The 26415-nt window shown below is 42.7% G+C and overlaps 1 protein-coding gene across 4 annotated transcripts; it reads left to right on the forward strand.

Moving 5' to 3' along the window:
• Positions 1–26415, forward strand: LOC131346777 (somatostatin receptor type 5). Of its 4 annotated transcripts, XM_058380391.1 has the most exons (5): positions 1–150; positions 242–357; positions 2076–3317; positions 24041–24100; positions 24248–26415. In XM_058380391.1, the coding sequence occupies exons 3-5, from the start codon at positions 2184–2186 to the stop codon at positions 24332–24334; spliced, it is 1281 nt and encodes a 426-aa protein (XP_058236374.1). In that variant the 5' UTR covers positions 1–150; positions 242–357; positions 2076–2183; the 3' UTR covers positions 24335–26415. The 4 variants fall into 4 exon arrangements, with proteins under 4 accessions (XP_058236374.1, XP_058236376.1, XP_058236373.1 ...); XM_058380390.1 differs by having other exon boundaries at positions 9–357; XM_058380392.1 differs by lacking the exons at positions 1–150; positions 242–357 and adding an exon at positions 1624–1843.

The raw sequence follows: 26415 nt of genomic DNA on the forward strand, positions 1-26415 counted from the left end.
ACACCCCTTTACACACACACAAACACGCACGCACGCGCGCACACCCGTAAAGCTCGAACGCACTCTCATGCGCGCGCACACACGGAGCCGAACACATGCACCATACCGCGCGCGCTCACTCTAGACTCTGGAGCCTGGAGAGACAGTAAGGTGAAAAAAAACCCACCAGCACTAATCCCACCCAGAGGCGCCTTGTTCCTCATTCTCCTAATCTGGATTATTATGTTCTCGGTTTGACCAGGGTTTTTTTTGCGCTCGCGCTGTCTCGGATGACTCGCTGCACCGGAATCCGCCGCGGACGCGGCACGCGGGGTTTGGGGATACAGCACGAGACCGTCCGGGTAAATTCATCATCATGTAAGTCTCTCTCTCTCTCTGTCTCAGAGTTGCATTAACACTCAGACTGAATGAACACCTACAGTATAATGATCACCTCCAGAGTACAAGTGGCATTAACGGCATTAACACCTACCACATACTCTATAGGGCAACTTTTACAGTGTTGCATTAACACCTCATGTCACTGACGAGCAGAATTAACACCTATAGAGTAGAAGTGTTTCTTACAGAGTGTTCATGAACACCTAGACTGGAATTAACCCCTGCTGTAGAAGTGACTAGAACAGGATTACATTAACACCTACAGCACAGAAGGCAGCTCTAACCGTGTTGACTTAACACCGTCTGTACAACATACAATTAACGCCTTACACCATTTCACATCCAAGCGTCTTCTACAGCTTTGCATTAATCCCTGCATCCGACAGCACACATTAACACACTGACTGGAATGAACACTTATAACACATCATTAACACTGAGTGTAGAAGTCACTCTTAGAGTGTTGAGCTGCAGCACACAGGCTACATGTGTGGAGTTGGACTCAGCATAATATGTGTTTAGTCATCAAGTATAGCATTAACAACGCGCGCGTGTGTGTGTGGGTGCTGGCTGTTCAGCACTCGTTTATTTTGTGTGTGTGTGTGTTATGTAGAACATTTACACATTGTGGAGTGTGTGTAGTACAGTTTGTCTTTTTTTTGTTCCACTTTCCTGTGAGAAAGACTGCAGGACCCTCTGAGTAATTCTCACGGTTTCATGATACGCTACACACACACACACACACACACGCACACACGCACGCACGCACACAGTCTGTTCACGTGGTGGTCAAACCGGATCTTCCGCTGAAATATGTAAACTATGAATTTTTGGAATAACCTACACCTCAGATATCAGCTGCTGCTCTCGGCTTTACCTCCGAGGCTAATTAGGGACGGTCGAAGGAAGGAGCGGCCTGGATTCTTCCGTTAAGGAACCGCTGAGAAGTAGCCCAAGAATCTTCTAGAAACTATTTGGAGCTGGAGCTTCATCATCCAGTCTGAGATGATGAAGCTATTTGGAGCTGGAGCTTCATCATCCAGTCTGAGATGATGATTTTAAACTGACGGGTCCAGTTGAGCCCAAAAGAACCTTCGTTATGGTCTTTTGGTAATTTATGTGAAAGGTGTAAATTTTGAAGGCAGAAAGGTTGGTACTGTGGTGACGTCTCATCATGCAGCTCCTTGTTTTTCTGCGCTTATGACAAAAGCAAACAAGCTCACACTCCATCCAAATCCAAAAAAAAAAAAAAAAAATGCTGCTGGTCTGGTTTTTGTCATCGGATGCTAATGTAATCATCAGTCAGCAGTTCCTTGGTGATCGGCTGAATCACGGTTTAAATCTGACGCAAAGCAGCTACAGGGGGAAAAAACAGAAAGAAGAAGATTAAAAGATCTAGATTTCTACCTCAGGGTCCATACAGAACCTTGTCTTTAAAGGTTCCCCCAGGAGGACAAAGCTGGTAGGTGATAGATGGCACCAGTGTTTGGGTGTTGTACAGAGTGTGTGTTTAGTGTGAGCCACCTCCACTGAATCACTGAACACTGACTAACGCTGCACTGAAAGCAAGTGAAATCTGTGCAGTGGGTGTTTTGGACCTCACACTCACTCTCTCTCTCTCTCTCTCTCTCTCTCTCTCTCTCTCTCGCTCTATCGCTCTCTCTTGCTCTCTTGTTCTTTCTCTCTTTTCACAGAACTAAGGCAGCCAATCTCTACTAACAGCGTCCCTCAAGCGCCTGAGACCACTCGTCTCGCCTCGCTCCTCTGCTCACTTTCTTCCTCCGTTGCGCTCTCCCTCCGTCATGGAGCCTGGGGGGTTATGGAGCCAGGTGGACGATCCGCTCACGGGGAGCTTCAACACGTCGGAATCCCAAATTCCTTCAGCTCCAATAATATCGAGGATGATGGACAATCAGTCCTACAGCATGCCCAACCAGACCATGCCGTTCTTCGGGAGCAGCGTGGTGATGACGGCGGCCATATCAGTGACGGTGTTCATCGTGGGGCTGGTGGGCAACACGCTGGCCATCTACGTGGTGTTGCGGTATGTGAAGATGAAGACGGTGACCAACATCTACATCCTGAACCTGGCCATCGCTGATGAGCTCTACATCCTTGGCCTGCCCTTCCTGAGTACGCAGAATGTCCTTTCCTACTGGCCGTTCGGATCCTTCCTGTGCCGCGTTGTCATGGCAACTGATTCACTCAATCAGTTCACCAGCATCTTCTGCCTCACGGTCATGAGCATCGACCGCTACCTGGCCGTGGTCCACCCTCTGCGCTCCAGCAGGTGGCGTCGGCCCCGCGTGGCCAAAGTGGTAAGCGCTGCGGTGTGGGCCACGTCGTTCGTAGTGGTTCTGCCGGTGGTGATCTTCTCCGACGTCCAGGACATGTTCAATTCCTGCAACATGAGCTGGCCCGAGCCACGCAGCCTGTGGCCAGTGGCGTTCATCCTCTACACGTCCGTGCTTGGCTTCTTCGCTCCGTTGCTTGTGATATGCGCGTGCTACATCCTCATCGTGGTGCGGGTGAAGGCATCGGGAGCGCGGACCGGATTCGGGAGGCGGCGCCGCTCGGAGCGCAAGGTGACGCGCATGGTGGTGGTCATCGTGGTGGCGTTTGTGCTCTGCTGGCTGCCCTTCTACATGATCAACATCGTCAACCTCATATTCATCCTGCCCGAGAACAGCGTGATGGTGGGTGTCTACTTCTTCTCTGTCATCCTCACCTACGCCAACAGCTGCGCCAACCCGGTTCTTTATGGCTTCCTGTCCGATAACTTCAGGCAGAGTTTCCGGAAGGTTCTGTGTCTGCGCAGGGCAAACGGCGTGGAGGACGGGGAGCCGAGCGTGCCACGGACTGACAAGACCAGCGCCTTCGACGGCTTCCTACCAGTCAGGAACGAGCATATCAATGGGCATGTGCAGAACAACCAGGTACTCACACACACACGCGCACACACACACACACACAACTTTCTTGGAACTTTTCTCACCAACTTGGCTCAACAAACTACTTTTACTTACACAAAATCAAAGTTTAACACCAGCTAGCTAACTAGCTATGCCACTAGTTAGCTAAATAGCTAGTTAAAATGATCGCTATCTCTCAAGGATTAGCGGTTTGACGTCAGATAACTAGCCAAGTGCACTATTGTGTAATTAAACTCATTGGCCCTGTTTACTAGCAAGCTATTTAACATTAGATCAGTTGTTTCCTGACGCAGCAGCAGTTACGTTTTTTTAAGCAAGCGACGTCAACGGTCACTGAGATTGTCGGGTTCACTATCAAGCTAGCTAACAGGAGCTACTTTCTTTCCTGTAACATAAAAAAAAACAATATCAGAGTTTGCTAGCAAGTGATAGTACATTAAGCTAGCTATAAGTTTGCTAGCATCCTAGCTAATGTTATGGAATGCTAAGTAAAGCAGTAACCATGTTTGCTAGCAAGTTAGCTAATGTAATATTAGCATTAGTGGTTAGTCTTGCTATCAAGCAAGCTAATGTAAGCTAAACTGTAAGTTAGGCATTGTGATGATGTCACAAGATCAAGTGATGGTGATTGGCTAACTGAAGCTCAGAATGTACATACACTGTGTGTGTGTGTGTATGAATGTGTGATTGTGAGTGTGTGGTGTGTGTGTGATTGAGTGTGTTTTTGAGTGAGTATGTGTGTGTGCGTGTGTGTGAGTGAGAATGTGTGTGTGAGTTTGTGTGTGTGTGTGTGTGTATGAATGTGTGATTGTGAGTGTGTGGTGTGTGTGTGATTGAGTGTGTTTTTGAGTGAGTATGTGTGTGTGCGTGTGTGTGAGTGAGAATGTGTGTGTGAGTTTGTGTGTGTGTGTGTGTGTGCGTGTATGAATGTGTGATTGTGAGTGTGTGTGTGATTGAGTGTGTTTTGAGTGAGTATGTGTGTGTGTGTGCGTGTGTGAGTGTGAGTGAGAATGTGTGTGTCTGTGCGTGTATGAATGTGTGATTGTGAGTGTGTGTGTGATTGAGTGTGTTTTGAGTATGTGTATGTGTGTGAGTGAGAATGTGTGTGTGTGTGTGTTTTTGCGTGTGTGTGTGTGTGTGTGAGTGAGAATGTGTGTGTGTGACTGTGAGTGAGAATGTGTGTGAGTGAGAATGTGTGTGAGTGAGTGAGTATGTGTGTGTGTGTGTGTGAGTGAGAATGTGTGTGTGTGAGTGAGTGAGTATGTGTGTGTGAGTGAGAATGTGTGTGTGTGTGTGTGAGTGAGAATGTGTGTGAGTGTGTGAGTGAGAATGTGTGTGAGTGAGAATGTGTGTGAGTGAGTGAGTATGTGTGTGTGAGTGAGAATGTGTGAGTGAGTGAGTATGTGTGTGTGAGTGAGAATGTGTGTGTGTGTGTGTGTGTGAGTGTGAGTGAGAATGTATGTGAGTGTGTGAGTGAGAATGTGTGTGAGTGAGAATGTGTGTGTGAGTGAGAATGTGTGAGTGAGTATGTGTGTGTGAGTGAGAATGTGTGTGTGTGTGTGTGTGTGTGACTGTGAGTGAGAATGTGTGTGAGTGTGTGAGTGAGAATGTGTGTGAGTGAGAATGTGTGTGAGTGAGTGAGTATGTGTGTGTGTGTGTGAGTGTGAGTTAGAATGTGTGTGAGTGTGTGAGTGAGAATGTGTTTGAGTGAGAATGTGTGTGAGTGAGTGAGTATGTGTGTGTGTGTGTGTGTGAGTGAGAATGTGTGTGAGTGTGTGAGTGAGAATGTGTGTGAGTGAGAATGTGTGTGAGTGAGTGAGTGAGAATGTGTGTGAGTGTGTGAGTGAGAATGTGTGTGAGTGAGAATGTGTGTGTGAGTGAGAATGTGTGAGTGAGTGAGTATGTGTGTGTGAGTGAGAATGTGTGTGTGTGTGTGTGAGTGTGAGTGAGAATGTGTGTGAGTGAGAATGTGTGTGTGAGTGAGTATGTGTGTGTGAGTGAGAATGTGTGTGTGAGTGAGTATGTGTGTGTGAGTGAGAATGTGTGTGTGAGTGAGAATGTGTGAGTGAGTGAGTATGTGTGTGTGAGTGAGTATGTGTGTGTGAGTGAGAATGTGTGAGTGAGTGAGTATGTGTGTGTGAGTGAGAATGTGTGTGTGTGTGTGTGAGTGTGAGTGAGAATGTGTGTGAGTGTGTGAGTGAGAATGTGTGTGAGTGAGAATGTGTGTGAGTGAGTGAGTATGTGTGTGTGTGTGTGTGTGTGAGTGTGAGTGAGAATGTGTGTGAGTGTGTGAGTGAGAATGTGTGTGAGTGAGTGAGTATGTGTGTGTGAGTGAGAATGTGTGTGTGTGAGTGAGTGAGTATGTGTGTGTGAGTGAGAATGTGTGTGTGTGTGTGTGAGTGAGAATGTGTGTGAGTGAGAATGTGTGTGAGTGAGTGAGTATGTGTGTGTGAGTGAGAATGTGTGTATGTGTGTGTGTGTGTGAGTGAGAATGTGTGTGTGTTTGTGTCCTTTATATGGATGACATGCCCTTATTTAAAGCTGTCCCCTTATCTGAAGAGCCCATTGAACACTAACTCGTATGACGTCAAGGGGACTCGAGCGTGTGTGTGCATAACACGACTGTGTGTGTGTGTGTAGATTATGTATCTATGCCATGCATGTGTGTGTGTGTGTGTGTGTGTGTGTATGTAACGGATATATACGTATATAAAGTATATAGGTTTAGATATGTGTGTCTCTACAGTATGTTCACGTGTGATGGTTGTGTGAAACCCTCACTAGTCTGTTGGTAGGCTGTGCAGGTGTGTGTGTGTGTGTGTGTGTACACACTGATGCGTGTTTGTGGACAAAATACGAGTGAGGTTTGTGTACATAACAAAATTCAGGAGAGTTTAAACACCTCAATGTCAAAAAAACGGTCAACCGAATGATTTAATAATTTAATACCTGCTGGGTGGTGGTCACTGGGAGGGGAGTAAAGAGGTATCTGTATCTGTGGACTGACTACACACTAAAGTGTGTGTGTGTGTGTGTGTAGTTGTGTTACTAATCTGTTGTGCTAGAAAGCCAAGTGTCATTGTAATCACGTAAACACTTCTTTAGTTCACACGATGGTTATGGGGTTGGAAAGGTACAGGGGGTTTCCACTGTGTGTGTGTGTGTGTGTGTGTGTGTGTGTGGTGACATGCCCTTATTTAGACCCGTCACCTTATCTGATGCAGCGCTGCGTGCTAAATCTCATTCTAGCTTGGACGATTTTGTGTGACTTGTAGGTCACTCGAGCGTAAATTTCCTGACGGTTGACCTGACAGCGTGAAAGGGACACGAGGGAAAAACACGCAACGTTCATCAATCACCTTTACATTCTTACAAACCTGGACAAAAAAGAAAGAAAAGTAAACAGTCACTCTGGCACCTGTGGTCAAATTAGCGTTAAAAAAACAAACAAAATAAAAACGTTAAATTCTTCGTAACGTAAAGCTTCAGAACGTCAACTTCACTTCATCTAAAAGTTTCTAGTTAAAAAGGAGAGTTTTTATTTAAAGTAACCTTGGTATTAGAAATTTCTCTTTTCAAGTAACACGATTAAAGTGAATTTAGCTTCAATCAGTTGACATTAGAATCTCAGTCTTTGAACCTTTAAGCTGAAAACTTTCCATTTAAAACTTTCCCTTTAAGTCGTTACGATCAACTAGTGTTCAGATCTGAGCTGCTCTTTAGATGTACAAGCGCTTGGAGCGTCTCAGAGAGCACAAAGTCTGAAGAGTGGAAAAAAAGGTGTTTATTTGGAACTTTTCTATGAATATATATATCGCCCCTAGTAGGCTAAAAACAGAAATCCTTATAAAAAAAATTCCTGAGTGTCTACTTTTTTTTTATATGAACTTCATATTAACCACCACTGTGGAGTAGAACATGACAAAGATGTTCAATCATCAACATGGACACAACAACATCAGGAGCTAACTCCTCTGCTCTCTGGGTAAAAGATTTACAGTAAACATCACATTAAGGATAAACTAGATAAACTTCCCATTTAAACAGTTAATGATATTTTACAGCTGGTCTAGTAAACTTTACATTTCAGATCTTTACTGTAAACTTTAAACCTCTACGCTTCATATCGAAAGCTTTAGACTACACCTTTAAACTTTTTTTTAAATCACTTAGAATTGAAACCGTTTACATTAGGAAGCCTGCTCATGTAAATACACCGATGACATGCGAGTGTTTATATTGTAAACCTTCAGAACCCGGCATTTGAAGAAGCCTGTGTTTGTCACATATACGTTATGGCACAGTGAAATTCTTTCTTCACGTATCCCATCCTTGGAGGTTGGGGTCAGATCGAAGGGCCAGGCATGATACAGTGCCCCCTGGGGCAGGGAGGTTTAAAGGTCTTGCTTAGCTTGAACCCCAACCTTCTGGTTAACAATCCAGAGCCTTAACCACTTAAGGTACCACCTTGGATGTTGTGTAGAATATACATTTAGCCTCAAAAGTGTAAGCTTGGTTGTGGCGGTTGTGCTAGCAGATTTCTTGCTGCCTCACTCAGGTGAGGGAGGAGGAGACGGAGGGATTGTGAGGTTAATGCTTAGCGGCAGGTGTTTCATCGCTGAAGGCCATCGACTAAAAGTCCACAAGGGCAGTGCAGCAGGAGGCAGAAAGAAACAGATGAATGATCACAGCGATTATTTACATCATGGCCCCAGACTCCTATCAGGGTTCTTCTCTTCAGCGATTGATATCTCTGCAATGTACACTGTTATACAAGGAACAATTCAGCGTGTTCCAAGCATCCATCGCTCCGCACCCGTTGGTCTGGGCCGAGTAAGTTGTTTTTCGGTTGTTGGGTCGACGTCACTGGGTGCTGTGAAGCGATCAGCTGTTATAGACGAGTGCTCAGCAACTCGCCTGGAGATATAGCGCTCTATAAAACCCGCATTCCTGTCCTGTTTCTCACCTTTGTCCTTGTTGTCCTTCAGTGTCCCATTACTTTATTAGTTCAAAACAAGTTTGTCGCTGTAGGCCTGAGTGACGTGACATACCCAGAAGGCAATACGATTTACAATTAACTTCTCAAAGTGTAGAAGTGTAGAAGTAAACAGAGTTTTAAAAGATACCCAGTTTTTCGTTTTTTCAGTTGAAAACTTTCCGAACATCAGCTGACGTAACATTACTCGAGCTAATTAGCATGAAGGTCAGACCTGGTACACAAGAAACTGACCTTGACAACCGCAACAGGAATCATATGGTCTGCAGAAAAGCCCCAGAGATCCAACTATTCAGGCCAAAAATGGCCACTGCTTATGCGATTAACCCCACCATATTTGGCTCACAATTGTCGATTCTCTGAGGTGGAAAGTTTTATTCCATGGTTAATCAGCCTCACCTTCTTCAACCAGCCAGCACTTTTTATTCCAGGCGATACTTTACACCTGTCGGATGAGGGCTTTTTTGTGTGTTTTAGGTTGGGAGTTTTAGGTTGCACTGAACTCAGCATGATGGGAGATTAGGAAGACGGAGGGGGTCGGGTTTCCGGTCCATTCTATTGCTGCGTTAAATCAGTTTCTTAATAATCTTAAGTTACGACAGCTGACAAGTTGGAGAAAAGATTTTTCACAAATGACAGAATATCCTCCTTACCTCACGCAAGGAAATCCTACACCGAGCCGAACTTCACATGGCGTGACTCTTACAACGCGTGGAAAAAAACACCTCCGTTCAGTGGACTGAAAACAAATTCATGCTTACGTCATTGCTAACGCTGCTAACGCTGAAAAACAAAACCAGTGAACATGTAACTGTAAAGTATCCAGGGGAATTTTCTAACCTTGGCTTGAAAAACAAATTCATTAAGCTAGGCTAAGATGTCCGTGGCAGTTTTTTGCTGTTGTGTACAGAGAAAAACTAGCATGTTATGCACAAAACTGTGCCATGATTCCAGCTGATTAAATATCCTTTTACGACATACTAAGTTCTGGGTGCGTCTGAGCTACAGCTTTAGAAAAACATTGATTTAGAAGAACAGAATGTTACGGCTGCATTAAATTGTTTTGTGCTGCACTTCCTGTACATTTCTGTCCTGTCACAAAGCTAGCAAACTAGTTAATATTATGCTAATCTACCACAGAAATGTCTCAAGCAAAGCTAACATTCTAACTTCAATACAACAGCAAATAACAAATGATATGATTTTCTGCGTCGACCTCATTTACTCTTCTCTAATCTGTTTATTTGTTACCATGGCAACATGTATACATAGTAGGCTCACCTTTCTCACATGTCTGTACCTGTTCTACTGCTGAAAATGAGAAGATCAGCAGAAGCAGGTTTCCTTCAACTGTGTTACATAAAGAGAGTCGCATTAAGGGCAAATCTGTTAGGAATAGCTACGTAGACACAATGCTAGCATAGCTGGAACCAGAATGAGATTTTTTCCTATAGGTTTATCCCTCCATCCCCCCATACCGCCCCTTTACCACACCACTGAGGTCCCCTGTGTAACATGAAGCACTTGAAGGGTGATACATCAGTGTTAAATGTACATGTCTCTTTGGGCTCCCGAAAGTTTTATTGTCCCTAAGTTGCAAAAAAAAGGTGAACATGAAACCAAAAACCAGCCATGTCGAGAAAACCTAGGAGTGAGCTATGAACTGGGGAAAAGAAAAACTCCAGGCTGTGTGCCAGAATTCTGTATCTGAAAAAATCAACATCCTGAATAACACAACAACGCAACCATCCTGAACATCACAACCATCCTGAACAACACAAACATCCTGAACATCACAACCATCCTGAACATCACAACCAACCTGAACAACACAACCATCCTGAACATCACAACCATCCTGAACAACACAACCATCCTGAACAACACAAACATCCTGAACATCACAACCATCCTGAACATCACAACCATCCTGAACAACACAACAACACAAACATCCTGAACACCACAACCATCCTGAACAACACAACCATCCTGAACAACACAACCATCCTGAACATCACAACCATCCTGAACAACACAACAACACAACCATCCTGAACAACACAACCATCCTGAACATCACAACCATCCTGAACATCACAACCATCCTGAACAACACAACAACACAACCATCCTGAACAACACAACCATCCTGAACATCACAACCATCCTGAACAACACAACAACACAACCATACTGAACAACACAACCATCCTGAACATCACAACCATCCTGAACAACACAACAACACAACCATCCTGGACATCACAACCATCCTAAACAACACAACCATACTGAACAACACAACCATACTGAACACCACAACACAAACATCCTGAACACCACAACCATACTGAACACCACAACCATACTGAACACCACAACCATCCTGAACAACACAACCATCCTGAACACCACAACCATCCTGAACAACACAACCATCCTGAACAACACAACCATCCTGAACAACACAACCATCCTGAACAACACAACCATACTGAACACCACAACCATCCTGAACAACACAACCATACTGAACACCACAACCATCCTGAACAACACAACCATACTGAACACCACAACCATCCTGAACAACACAACCATCCTGAACACCACAACCATCCTGAACACCACAACCATCCTGAACACCACAACCATCCTGAACAACACAACCATCCCGAACATCACAACCATCCTGAACAACAGTGTGTCTTATCCTCTACCCCCCATCTTATCCTCTACTTCCGCGTCTTATCCTCTACTCCCACATCTTATCCTCTACCCCCCCTCATATCCTCTACCCAAGTGTCTTATCCTCTACCCCCGCGTCTTATCCTCTATCCCCCTCATATCCTCCACTTCCGCGTCTTATCCTCTACCCCCCTCAAAACCTCTACTCCCGCATCTTATCCTGTACTCCCGCATCTTATGCTCTACTCCCGCGTCTTATCCTCTACCGCCGTGTCTTATCCTCTACCCCCGTGTCTTATCCTCTACCCCCGTGTCTTATCCTCTACTCCCGCATCTTATCCTCTACTCCCGCGTCTTATCCTCTACCCCCGTGTCTTATCCTCTACTCCCGCATCTTATCCTCTACTCCCGCGTCTTATCCTCTACCCCCGTGTCTTATCCTCTACCCCCCTCATATCCTCTACTCCCGCATCTTATCCTCTACCCCCCTCATATTCTCTACTCCCACATCTTATCCTCTACCCCCGTGTCTTATCCTCTATCTCCGCATCTTATCCTCTACCCCCTTCATATTCTCTACTCCCACATCTTATCCTCTACCCCCGTGTCTTATCCTCTATCTCCGCATCTTATCCTCTACCCCCTTCATATTCTCTACTCCCGCATCTTATCCTCTACCCCCTCATATCCTCTACTCCCTCCTTTCATGTCTTATCCTCTCCTTTCACGTCTTATCCTCTACCCCCGTGTCTTATCCTCTATCTCCGCATCTTATCCTCTACCCCCTCATATCCTCTACTCCCTCCTTTCATGTCTTATCCTCTCCTTTCACGTCTTATCTTCTACCCCTGCGTCTTATCGTCTCCTCTCACATCTTATCCTCTGTAAGAAACTACAGACTGCCCCAACCCATATTCCACTCCACAGTACACATCTGAAAGAGCTCATTCCCAAAAAAAGGCTTACATATCATATAGAAATATCTTTAATTCAAACCAGTTTATCTATTTTTGGGTATTTTTACATTGGCTTAAAAGCAGCTTTACCAAACAGTTAGAACACTTAATCCAATTAATTAGTAGTCTGGGAGAGGCAGCAGGACATCAAGAACCATCCCTGAACAAAGGGTATACATGACCATGATTAGCATTTAGTGGTGCCCGACCATTTGGGTGATAACACCTAGAACAATACCTAGTCAAGGTGTACGTAAACGTGATTACCATTGAAAGACATCTGGCTAGATGACAGTATCATCCAGCCCTTTGGGAATACACAGTTCTTACTGTAATTTACATTTAAAGTGAAACTCATTTAAATTACACACGGGAAACACTGTATAAAAGGTTTTAGCAGGATTTGTCCTGCATTCTTTTTGACTCCGATGAACCCAAAGTACTTTATGTATTTTGTCACTGCGACGCTGGAATAAACTTCTACATTAAGATCTTCAACGCCCTCATCGTTTTATTTTTCTTACACCTCTCCTCTCACATCTTATTCTCTCCTCTCATGTCTTAACCTCTACCCTCATGTCTTGTCCTCTCCTCTCGCATCTTCTCTTCTCTTCTTGTATCTTATCCTCTCCTTTCACGTCTTATCCTCTACTTGCGTCTTATCTTCTCCTCTTACGTTTGATCCCCTCCTCTCACATTTTGTCCTCTCCTCTCATGTCTTAACCTCTACCCTCATGTCTTGTCCTCTCCTCTCGCATCTTATCTTCTCTTCTTGCATCTTATCCTCTCCTCTGTTTTAATATGCTCTCCTCTCACTTCTTTTCCTCTTCTCTCACGTTTTTTTCCCCTCCTCTCCAGCTCACGTTTATGAGGCTGGAAGAGAAACATTCTTAGTCTCATAGGCACTAGACAGCTGTGGGTCGCTGCCAAAGGAATAAAGAGAACATAGTAAGATTTGTTTTTTTGGGGGATTGTTTTTGTCTTTAGTGTGTGTGTGTGAAAGAGTAAGATAATTCTCACTGGATTTCCTTGTGGAATGTGAAGCACATCGAAATTTCTTCAGGCTGATTCTGATTTGACACACTGCCCCAGCACCATGATCTACACTCACACTGGCTCTGTCTCTCTCTGTGTGTGTGTGTAAACGACCACATGTGGTATTTGTCAATAGTTCCACACACATTTTTATGAGCAGTAATAATTGTTCTGGACACATCTGGACTCTTCATGTATATGCACCAGCATGAGTGTGTGTTCATGTGTGTGTTCATGTCTACATCTGTTAACCCTTGGATACACTGTATGAGTGTTAAAATCCTTCCAGATGATAAAAAACACTCCTGGACACATCACACACTTCCTGATGCATGTTGTAAATTGTTATAGCTGCACTCTTTAAAAAAATGAAATGTTTGTGGTTTCTATATTTAACATTCAGTCTGAAAGGGAAACCGTTGTGTTAGAGTATCTTCTATAGAGCCCTGAAGTCTTCCTACACAAACAAATCAAGAAGCTACTAGAATTCAGCCTAGTCCAAATACGACATAATGACTGAACTCGAGAAAGCTTGTGATTGGACGATACAAAGAGGTGTGGCTAAGCCAATTCTTTTGTAGCTTTTCATAGCTTTCACAAACGTTATCTGATACTCCTTTTCTCTTTTTCAAATAAAGCACAAAATCTGTGCATTTTCCTCTTCCTTGAGAGCTAAGAATTGTTTACGTTTGCTGAAATTCAGCATAGCTTAAAGTATTTACAGCTTTGACCACGCCCACATCTGCTTTAAATCTCAATACAGTCACAGATATGGATATTTTGGAGCAGAGATCCAGATGGTGTTGTACTCTGTTATACAGCATCATGAAATATCACAGCAATCCCCAAAGATTACAACAACAATCTCAACCCAGGCCTCTTTTCACTCCTCCGTGGAAATCTCAAACATGGATGTAGTTATCCGAGGGGTAAGAGGTGGGGACACCCCGGGGATGGGGCAACAACCCATCAGAGGGCACAATCACACACACACACACAATGGACAGTTTAGAGATGCCAAACAGCCGGAGAAGCCAGAGGAACGCCCTGAAGAACAGGGAGAACATGCAAACCACACACACACACACACAACACACACTTCAGACAGTTTAGAGATGCCATTCAGCCAGAGGAACTCCCTGAAGAACAGGGTGGAGGACCCCAACCCCAGAGGAATGAGGTCATATGTGCTAGCCACTAAGCCACTGTGCCCCCTGGATGGAATTAAAATATTTATAATAACCACAACACATTATATAATGCTTTTGAGGGAGAGGGAAAAGGTGATTTTTTTGTTCAAATTTGTTTTTGATTTAAAGGCTTGACTTTAGTCCAGTCCGGTCCGGTCCGGTCCTGGATCCACGCCAGCTTGCTCTCTCTTTGGCCTGATTCTTGAAGCGTCAGTTGGGAGTTGAGAAATTAGAGCTTCAATTCCTTTGCCAACTATCGACTCCAGCTGACACAAAAATACACAGAATAAAGCCGGCGAGTGTTTTAATGTCAGACAAAACCCAGTTTCACAAGCAAGCAGAGCAGCCTGGTCCAGACCCTAAACGCTTATCAGCTGCCAAACCTGTATAAATCTTAAAGGAATCAGAACTCTGAACTGAGCATGCTACATCGCTGCTTTACTCTCTCTCTTACACACACACACACACACACTCTTGGAGAGTTCTTGGAGAAACTTGTATCTTAGTGGTTGGTGCAGGTTTCTCCCCAAAAACATGCTGGATGGCGAGAAGTTTTTTAAACTTCCCCCAGATGTTGGGGTATTGGGCCACATGTGGGTGTTTATCTGGTGGTACATGTGCCAGATGTGGGTCACAACTGTTTTGTCATGCTTGTGAACCTTGTGGGAATTTCATCTTATAGCCCTTCTGCTGCAGGTGTAGCTATGCTGCAACGTAGCTGTGGTGGTATGGATATACACCACATTTTAGCAGTGGGCAGTGGTCAAATGGTTCAGGTATACACCCTATATGCCAGATTTGAGCAGAGAGCAGTGGTCAGGTGGTTAAGGTACATGTCATATATGCCAGATTAGAGCAGGGAACAGTGGTCAAGTGGTTAATGTATACGCCATATATGTCTGATTTGTGCAGAGGGCAGTGGTCAGGTGGTTAAGGTATATGCCCTATATGTCAGATTTGAGCAGGGAGCAGTGGTCAGGTGGTTAAGGTATACATCATATATGCCAGATTTGAGCAGGGGGCAGTGGTCAAGTCATTAAGGTATATGCACTATATGCCAGATTTGAGCAGGGGGCAGTGGTCAAGTGGTTAATGTATACACCATATATGCCTGATTTGCACAGGGGGCAGTGGTCAGCTGGTTAAGGTATATGCCCTATATGCCAGATTTGAGTTGGTGATCGGAGAATCAGGGTTCAAGCCTTAGCACTGCCAAGCTCCACTGTTGGGCAATTGAGCAAGGCCTTGACCCCTCCCTGCTACAGGGGGTTGTATCATAGCTGCCCCTGCACTCTGACCCCAATTTCCTCAGCTGGGATATGCAAAAAGAATTCTGTTGTGATAATAATAAAGGCTTCTTGCCCTCAGTTCTTCTACTGTACAGGATGTCCATCTGGATTTTGCTGACTGGAATGGAACTCATCCAACATCCCTCACAGCTGTCACAAGTTCCTGTCATGTTGAAAAAGTTCAGTCCCTATAAGGACATGAATACATAACTGATAGGACCAAGCACTCAAAACCTGAGCAACTTTTAAACAGATTACTCAAAGTCAAAAGGTCCAAGTGGACGAGATTAGAAACAAGAGACATGAGGTTTATTAATCACAGTTGAAAGTGAAAATATTGTCAGAACTGATTTCCACCTGAATATGAGGCATTGTTTCTAAGCCAAGGCTTTTAATCTGCTCAGAATGCAATTTGTTTATATTTTCTTTGAAATCCATCTTCTTGGTTGATGTGGATTTATTATATTGCTACTTTATTAGTTTTTTAATAGGATTTTGAACACACACACAAATGCTGAATTGATAAATTAGCTGCTTTTCTTGCCTTGCTGGTTAATGAAGTGTAAAATAAAAAACGGTGGCCTACAGATTATCTTATTGATGAGTCATGTTTTTTAGCATCAGGCTAATTTCTGGTCTCTCTCTCTCTCTCTCTCTCTCTCTCTCTCTCTCTATATCTATCTATCTATATATATATATATATATATATATATATATATATATATATTCCTGTACCTATATGCCAGATTTGAGATAGAGATACTGGATGGTGGATAGTTCTGGAGTCAGACTGCTTGTAGGAATATTAAACACACTTTCGAGTCGAAAAGCAGTTGTTGAAGTTTATGAGACGTAAAAAAAAGCTCAGAATCTTTCAGTACATCCTTCAGCAGGGGTTCGATCGATTTAAACATTGCTTCTGCCTTGTGTTTAAAGAAAAGAATTATTTTTATGCCTCTGAAATTTGATTCAGAATCAGATTAAACTGAAAGTAAATAAATTCCACGGGTCTCGGTCAATACTCATAGAATAAAGTCTGTTTGATAGAAATTCATCTTGTTGTACTGTACAAACTCTCACGTATCCCAGTATCCCCAGTCAGGCATCAAGTGATGTCTGTAAATTAGAATTCAATGCCAAAAAAAATCAATGCCAAGAAAAGGTCAAGAAGGAAAAAATGAATAAATACGAAGTTTCCCTCCTGATTCAACATTCCGTGGAAATCCTTCTCTACAGAACAGCCGAGCATACATCACCTGAACACTTATCTCCAGGAATCTCCCCCATCATGAGATCATGAGCCATGCTGAATTCCAGATCCAGATGTTACTGAGGAAGACCCACAGCTGGAGATGAGTGTACAAGGTGCCATGACACCAGCCTGTTATTCCTGTCTGCTCTTTTATCAACTCTTATGCCAGCTTGTACCGACACACAGACGTCCTTGCCTCAGCCATGTCTGCAAAAATAAATGCACTCTCTTACAAAAAGCATTCCTGAAAGATTGTTTAGATCGATAACTCTCCCAGCTTCCTAACTGCCTGCAGCTCAGAGCCTCCTCTAAGTGGGAGATCATCCGCTGGGAGGCTTTTAGTCAAAGATAAAGTCACACTGGAACAGAATTGAAGAACCCTGCAACATTAGGTGGATTAATAGATAGATGGAGGTTTGGATGGACAGATAAATTAATGGATGTTGGGATGGATGAATGGCAAAAGATTATAATAATGCATTATCATTGATGAAAGGATGAATGGAGTAATGAATGATTGTGTAGATTAATGGATGGATGATAAATGATTAGATGACTGGATCCTTTCTCTTAAAAGGGCAGACCTGTGATGTAGAGTTGTACATAGTGTTTCACCAGTGAGACAAAACAGAAACCTTAGGGGATGGATGGATGAAAAGAAGGACAGATGGGTATTTGGATGGATGGATGGATGGATGGAAGAAGGAATTGAAGGACAGATGAGTATTTGCTTGGATGGATGGATGGATAGACAGATGGGTATTTTGATGGATGGATGGATGGATGGATGGAAGGATAGATGGGTATTTGGATGGATGGATGGATGGATGGAAGAAGGAATTGAAGGACAGATGAGTATTTGCATGGATGGATGGATGTATAGACAGATGGGTATTTGGATGGATGGATGGATGGATGGATGGATTAATGGATGGAAGAAGGAATTGAAGGACAGATGAGTATTTGCATGGATGGATTGATGGATAGATGGGTATTTTGATGGATGGATGGATGGATGGATGAATGGAAGGACAGATGGGTATTTTGATGGATGGATGGATAGATTGAGAGGCACATGAGTATTTGGATAGATGGATGGATGGATGGACAAATTGAAGGACAGATGGATATTTGGATGAATGGATGGGTAGATGGATTAATGGATGGATGAATTGAAGGGCCGATGGGTATTTGGAAGGATCGATAAATGGACAGATAAATGGATGGATGAATGGATGGATGGACGGATGGGTATTTTGATGGATGGATGGGTGGATGGATGGAAGAAGGAATTGAAGGACAGATAAGTATTTGCTTGGATGGATGGATGGATGGATGAATTGAAGGGCAGATGAGTATTTGGAAGGATTGATAGATGGATGGATGGATGATAGATAGATGGATTAATGGATGGAGGGATGGATGGATGAATGGATGGATGTGTGGGATAAGGGTGATAGTAACTAATAATAGCTTTACCTAAAAGTGAATGATTTGCTGGTTTCTACATGGAATCTTGTGAATGGATGGAAAGGTTTCTTGTTTGTTTTGGTGAAGTGCATGCTGGGAGGAAGGCATTATGATGGCTGATGGCAGTCTGATGAGAGGATCTCTGAGAGCTCTTACTGGGATGGCTTGCTAGTGTGAACTGGTAGCTGAAGATCTTCTCTTCTAGAATATTCTCATTTTGTCATTCCTGCTGGATCATGATGTCCTTATGTTTGATGGCACAAATTTTGAATGCGATCCTTTAAGGCATGATTTAATCTCTTTTCACTAAACGCCATAAAAGTCCTTTTGAATAAAAAAGCTAATGAAAGTTATATGATATAAAAAATACATCTTACATTATAAAACCATATTGACTCTTCAGGTTCACATGCATGATTCTGATGGGTTCATTTTCTTTATCACCGTAGTAACTGGTAGCCAATAAAATATGTCCAGTATATAATCAGCTGTGTGTGTGTTTCCTTAAACCTGAAACAAAAAATTTGCGTAACCATTCCCAGTAATAATCCGGCTCCATGGACACGTAGCATCTTATAAATGAACGCGGAGTCCCGTCTGGGACACGGTGAAATTTGTAGCATGAATTATTTCCTGTCGTGTTTGTCTGCGCTTAATACGAGCTCCGTGTTTGTTCCTGTTCCAGATGTCGTCTGATTTAATTTAGTAGCACATGATTTAATTGCGCGATTTAACTCCCAGACCACCTGATGACCGTCAGAGCTTTCTGTCCATCATGTCCGGGTGCGCTTTTTCTTTCTTTTTTTTTTTTTTGCAGTGATGTTCTCCATCGTCATCGATTTCTCTCTGCAGTGGGTTCAGTGGGGAGGCAGCAGAATCGAGCATCGCAGCATCACACATCAAATACTTTCATACCCGCGGTCAATATATTAATCCTGGGCCTGCAGGAACACATGGTTAAAATCTAGAGTTAAAATCAGCCTGAGGTTTAGATGAGGATCGTCTCCAAAGAAGAATGAGAAGCTCAAAGACGTCATCTGGGAGCAGAGCTCCAGGGCAATCCAGGTTGTTGTTGTTGTTGTTGTTGTTGTTGTTGTGATACACATGTTCCTGCAGAGTCTGATCACTGCAATAAAAATCAAGCAGAAATATTTGGAATATACAGTATCTCACAAAAGTGAGTACACCCCTCACAATTTTGTAAATATTTTATTATATTTTTTCATGTGACAGCACTGAAGAAATGACACTCTGCTACAATGTAAAGTAGTGAGTGTACAGCCTGTATAACAGTGTAAATTTGCTGTCCCCTCAAAATAACTCAACACACAGCCATTAATGTCTAAACTGTTGGCAACAAACGTGAGTACACCCCTAAGTGGAAATGTCCAAATTGGACCCAGAGTGTCAATATTTTGTGCGGCCACCATTATTTTCCAGCACTGCCTTAACCCTCTTGGGCATGGAGTTCACCAGAGCTTCACAGGTTGCCACTGGAGTCCTCTTCTGGAGTCTTCTGACTGGGGAGCTACAGTTCACTACTGTACATTGGAGCAGAGTGGCATTTCTTCAGTGTTGTCACATGAAAAGATATAATAAAATATTTACAAAAATGTGAGGGGTGTACTCACTTTTGTGAGATACTGTATCTAATATTTCAGCTGTGAAGAATTACTACAATAAACCAAATAAATAATAAATAGTACTAAACTAAAATAAATAATAAATAAAATACATATGTATTAAATAAAGTAAATCATTAAAATAAAATAAAATAAATAAGAACTAACTAAAATAAATAATAAAGTAAATAAATAGATGATTATTCAACATAATTCTAGACATTTTTTAAAAATTATTTCTTCAGTAAGAAGTGAAAATTCTAATTTTTCTCAGTACTGAGTATTCCCGGGACAGACTCAGGATCCGGTTTGACCCTGACCTTACTGAAAATGAATTTTTTTAAAAAACCAATGGTCTCGTTACCACAGTAACATGAAACCCGAAACCCGAAACCCGATGTTCTTTCAGGTCTCAATTTTACATAGGTTAATTTTCCCATATGTCTTTTCTTTTTCTTCTTTTTCCTTCACTAACAGGGTGACCAGAGACCTCGCTCTGTCTCTTCAGGTAGCACACAAACACTCGGGCAGACCGACATATCAGATCACATCCTGCTCTCCTGTGATTAGATTTAGAAGAGAAAGAGCAGCGCTGGCCTTTATATGGTAACTGAAGGGATTTTTAAAAAGGGTAAAATGGTTAAAAAGGCTGTGACTAAAACGTCTCAGGAAACCGTTTCCCTCCTGGAGGCTTCGCAGCAGCTCGCGTTTAGTGTTTGATAATATAATCATACGTGAGATTGAGAGAAAGTGTTACAGCAAAAGTTCAGTGAATGTGAATTCCCCGGACTGTGCTGCCTGACATTATAAAGAAAAAGATAAGCACGTGTAGTGAGTCATGTGTTTTAGCCCCATGACGCTTCAGCCCCATCATGGGATGGATGGATTAATTGATGGATGAATGGAAAGACAGATGAGTATTTGCATGGATAGATAGATGGATGAGAGATTGATTAATGGATGGATGAATTGAATGGTAGATGGGTATTTGAATGGATAGATGGATGGATGGGAGGGTGGGTGGATGGATGGATGGATGGAAAAACAGATTGGTATTTTGATGGATGGATGAAACGATGGATGGATGGATGGATGAATGGACGAATTGAAGGACAAATGGGTATTTTGATGGATTGTTTAATGGATGGATGGATGGATGGAAAGAAGAACAAAAGGGTATTTGGATGGAAGGACAGATGGATATTTGCTAGGAGGGAGGGAGGGATGGATGGATGGATGGACATTTTAAAGAAATAATCACATGTGTAAAAAGTCATGTGTTTCAGCATCTTTGATGATACACAAGTGACAGGATACACACCCACAAGATGGCCGACTGGATAAAAGCGGTGGATAAATTGTGATAATGGACTGGCAGGCTTGTGACACACACAGGAATAGTAATTACTACACAAAGTGACATTTAAATGGAAATCTGACTGAAATCGTTCTCGGAACAGTTTGCTCGTTCATTTGTAAACAAATGCATGCTGAATATTTTAAGGAACCATTATGAAAAAGAAGCTTTTATCACCACACATACTTTACAGCACAGTGGGGAAGTTGGGGTAAGAGAACAGGGGCAACTATGATACAGCCCAGTGGTGTAAAGTAACAAAGTAAAATTACTTCGTTACAATATTTAAGTATTTTCTGAGAGTTTTTGTACTTTACTTGAATTTTTATATTTCTGTCAACTTTTACTTCACTACTTTTTTTAAACAAATTCTATACTTTTACTCCGATACATTTTCTGATTGGCATTTTCGTTACTACAAAAAAACCTGCGTCAACATTTGCGGTAAAGGAAGTTTGTGGTTAGTGATGACTTTAGGCTATGTCCATACATAGCTGGGGATTTTTAAAAACGGAGATTTTTCAACTTCATTTTTTTTAAATTCTGTTTATTTCAGATACTTTAAGACTTTTACTCAAGTAGAATTATAATGGTTGACTTTAACTTGAGTCATTTTCTAACAAAATACCTGTACTTTTACTCAAGTATGGCTTTTGGGAACTTTATACAACACTAATACAGCCCCCCTGGAGCAAAGAGGGTTAAGGGCTTTGCTCAATTGCCCAGCAGAGGCAGGTTGGCGGTGCTGGGGCTTGAACCCTGACCATCTGACCCCTAACCACTTGAGCCACCGCTGCCCCTACGAAGGCTAGGTCACATTAGACACATTCGTGCTTAAAGATAAAAAATAAATAAATTGGACCTGACAAAACAATTCCAGGAATCTGAATAACAGAGCAATGAAAGCTGCTTGACGGAGCCCAACCCTGCTGCACTATGCTAATGATCAGAAAGAGGCTTAGTGCTGTGTTGAATAAACTGAGGAATGTGAAAACTGCAGTAGAAGTCAGATGTTAGCTAGATTTCTGGATTTGAAGACTCTTCAATCAAACTCGAATAAGTATATAATTAATTAGCTTTAAGGATTAGTTGATGCTAAAATAGAAGGTTGTGTTTAGAGACGTTTAAACGTTTGCTTTGTACTAGCCATGACAGATCTAATGTTTCTATGCTAACGTCTCCAGCTCTGTAGCTAGCTTCTCAGCTCAATAATTTGCATAAAAGCTAAACACTTTAATTGCACTATTACTCTGATATTTTCTTTGTTGTTGTTTTTTTCCCCATGAACTCGCTGCTCAGAGACTCGACTCTGTCTGTCAGGTGAAAATTCCCCACTTGATCTCTGCAACTAAAGCTGCTTCAGTAAACCTCTGACAGGAAAAGTACACTTTCGTGGCTTTGTGGTGTCGATAAAACAGAAGATTGTTTATATCAGATGTGGAAATCTGTACAGGTCTGTCAGGCTCGGCGGTAACGTAGCAGGAAGATTAGTTGAGTAATAAATCAGCGTGATCCATGATGTCGTTCTCAGCATGAAGGAGCTCAGGGCAGAGACGAGACGTTACGCAACTCAACAACGTGCCTGGTTTACATAGAGGAAGGACTGGAGCTGGTGCTGGTATTTTGTGGTATTTCAGTCTATTTTGTGGTATTTTATGATATTATTTGTGGTGTTTTAGAGTATTTTGTGGTATTTTATGATATTATTTGTGTTAGGTTGTGGTTTTTCAGTGCATTTGGTGGTATGTTGTGGTATTTTAGACTATTTTGTGTTGTGATATTATTTATGGTATTTTAGAGTATTTTGTGGTATTTTCTGGTATTGTAAGATATTATGTGTGGTATTTTAGAGTATTTTATGATATTTGTGATATTTTAGAGCATTTTGTGGTATTTTCTGGTATTATTTATGGTATTTTCTGGTATTATTTATGTCAGTCTGGCATTTTTATGGTATTTTGTTTTATCTGTCATAAAACTGCTGATGACTGACTGCTTTAATGATCATTAGCTCTCCCTAAAACCCACATAAAGTCATTTAGTCTCAATTTCCCAGAATGTGTACTGAGGTTTAAATCTCTGCTCAGCAACAGCTTCCAATTTCTGTCTCTATTATCACAAATTGTTCTGGATTTTAGCACCGATGTGTGAAACGGCTGCTCACTGTGTCACACTATCGTAGGTGAAAAGACTGGTTTCCGCTTTTCAAAGTGCGTGTGTGTGTGTGTGTGTGTGTGTGTGCATGTGAGATTAGATTTACAGTAATAACAAGACCAAGCTGTTCTCATTAGTATTAATGGAGTTGCTATGTCATGGTACAGTGCTGCAGGCCTCGTGTGTGTGTGTCCTATGAGTTTATTCACCTGTACACAATGAACATAATATTTACATTATAATGAATTTACACTATATTATAAACTCATGCACTAAATCATTAAAGAGTGTTTGTGTGCGTTATGTAATGAATAATACACTCTGTGACAGAGGAATAGCAATCACAGGGTTGTGTGATGAAGCGGACTTCCTGTTACCAATCTGTCCTTGATTATTTCTCTACAACAAGCACAGACGATGGAGTGTTTTATTCCTCTTATTCCACATCGATTCCATCCTCTCAGTGTAAGCTGTTACTATAGCAACAGTAATGCCTCATAACCAGTTAATATTTCTGTCTATTTGCGCTGTTAACACTTTCTGACCAATCAGAGTGTAGAATTCAGATTTGGAATTGGATTTGTGGTCAAACAGTAAAGTAATGGGATTGTTTTTCTAAGATGAGGAAGGGATTCAGGGAGGGATTATTATAACCGATAATTGTCCATGTACAGGTGGGTGAAGCTGTAAAATGTGTTCTTTGTGTCTCTGTAGGACATGCAGTTGGAGCCGCGCTCGGGTCAGACTTCGAAACCACAGCCGGTGAAATCTAAAGTGATTGGCCAGTCCTCGCTTTAAACCCCACCCCTTTCACACTCTCTCTGTCTCAGTGCCATGACCATTCTTTTCTCTGTCTCTCTCTCTCTCTCTCTCTCTCTCTCTGTCCATCCATCCATCCATATGATTGTCTGTCTGATGAAGGTGGATCCTCAGACCCCGCCTGCACCCACCGAGACTCCTCCCTCTCTGCCGGAACAGCTCAGCCTTCACCCTCATCCAAGTCCATGAACTCTGGCGAGGAGAGGATTGCAGGTATGCGGTCGTGACTGGAGCGCCCAGCAGGATGGAGGAAGGTGGAGCGGTCGTGATGACTGTACTCGCTGCAGGAGGCAAGAGCAAGACGTGAGTGAGACGTACATGCTGAGAGCTTTACAAACCTCTCTGAAGTTCACAGAGGAAGTCAGTCAGTCCTCAGCGTGAGTCAGCGGTGTGCCGGGATGAAGCGTAGGCTGCTGCTCCTGATTGAACAGAGATGCCAATTTCTGACAAACCCATAGCTTATCATATCACACACACGTCACTGAAACAACAAACCTCAAGCTTTCTTTTCATTCATTATATTATGTCTAGTCTCCGAATCCCAGACCCTGCTAGCGACTGCTGCTCCACGTCTCTCTCTCGCACCACCTCCCCCCTCAGGACCTCAGAGTCAGCGACTCAAATGTTTTATTCACACGAACTCTTCAGCACCATGCTCGATCAGGACCACGGCGTTGTGGACACATGCCAAATTCTCCATGACATGTTCCTGGAACCCTCAGTGACTTGTCAACTCTGTATGCTTTAAACATTATAACTTCTGAGCAAGAAAGAAAGAAAACGAAAGAAAGACATCTGAGTTCAGACCAAATCTTCCCTCCATCCCTCTTTCACCAGCGCTGCTGCTTCTTTTTGTGACAGACAGGATGTAGTATGGAGTATACAGTGAGTAGTTTGCTGATAGGACGCTGTGTTATCCAGCATCACTCCTGGACTGTTTTCACCTATTGTTTAATACAATACTGTGAGATTTGGGGCGTTGCCATGGGAACACTGGGCCCTGAGAGCCTTTGGAAGCCATAAGTGTGTGAACCATTATCTGACTAAGTGACTTTCATTGAAAAAAGTGAAGGATGGAAAGCCACGCCTCCTTTACTGTGACTGACTCGTAGAAGCCATGCCTCCTTCACTGTGACTGACTCATATAGGCCACACCTCCTTCACTGTGGCTGACACATAGAGGCCACGCCTCCTTCATTGTGACAACACTTAAAAGCCACACTTAGAGACCATGCCTTCTTCATTATGGTGACAATTAAAAGCCACAGTTCCTTCACTGTGGCTGGCTCTTAGAGGCCACGCCTCCTTCATTGTGACTGACTCTTATAGGCCACGCCTCCTTCATTGAGATGACACTTAAAAGCCACACCTCCTTCACTGTGGCTGACACATAGAGGCCACGCCTCCTTCATTGTGCCTGACTCTTAGAGGCCACACCTCCTTCATTGTGACTGACTCTTAGAGGCCATGCCTCCTTCATTGTGATGACACTTATTAGCCACACCTCCCTCATTGTGACTGACTCGTGGAGGCCATGCCTTGTTCACTGGGACCGACACTTAGAGGCCATGCCTCATTCACTGGGACTGAGGCCAGGCTTGTTTCACTGGGAATGTCACTTTAAGGTTATTATTATATACTTATCATAAATATTGGCACCCTAGTGTGAATCTGTGAATCTTTTACGTGAGTGTTTAAAAGTTTAATGTGATTTTTTTTTTTACATGTGCGGTAGTTTTATAAACGAGAGAGAGAGAGAGAGAGAGAGAGGTTGCTGTAAAGACATAGTGTATTACGGTGTAAATGGATTGAAGTGCCTTCTCCGTTTCAGAGGGATGAAGTGGTGTCACAGTACTTGATGTACCAGACACTCGACTGCTCAATCTCATGTGGATTGTTTGTCTTAATCTCTTGTTTATGCGTGTGGCTTTTTTCCCCATGCTGCACGCATTTCTGGCCCTGCCCCCTCACCCCCCTTTTACAATGTCTGTTTGTTGTTTTGAAAGACTCTGTATAAATAAATGTTTGCAGATTTTCATTTGGGTTTGTAATCAAGCGTTGGCCTGGTCAGACTTTTCCTCTGAGCATTATCTCATTATGTTACAGTTTGTATTGATGTACAAAATCTGTGTATATAGACTTAAAGCCTGCAGTGTTCACACACACACGCACACACACACACACACATTGTTGTTTCTCATCACCATAATCTGTTAAAGACCTTTTTGCTGTGTTGCTACCAAAGTGTTTGATTAAAGTGTGTGTGTGTG

This window comes from Hemibagrus wyckioides, linkage group LG26 (assembly GCF_019097595.1).
Source record: "Hemibagrus wyckioides isolate EC202008001 linkage group LG26, SWU_Hwy_1.0, whole genome shotgun sequence".
Lineage (NCBI taxonomy): Eukaryota > Metazoa > Chordata > Actinopteri > Siluriformes > Bagridae > Hemibagrus > Hemibagrus wyckioides.

Coding starts and splice junctions, on each gene's coding strand:
- LOC131346777 (XM_058380391.1), top strand. CDS start 2,184: ATGGAGCCTGGGGGGTTATGGAGCCAGGTGGACGATCCGCTCACGGGG. Junction 3,318..24,040: donor GGCATGTGCAGAACAACCAG/GTACTCACACAC, acceptor GTGTCTCTGTAG/GACATGCAGTTGGAGCCGCG. Junction 24,101..24,247: donor CACAGCCGGTGAAATCTAAA/GTGATTGGCCAG, acceptor TGTCTGATGAAG/GTGGATCCTCAGACCCCGCC.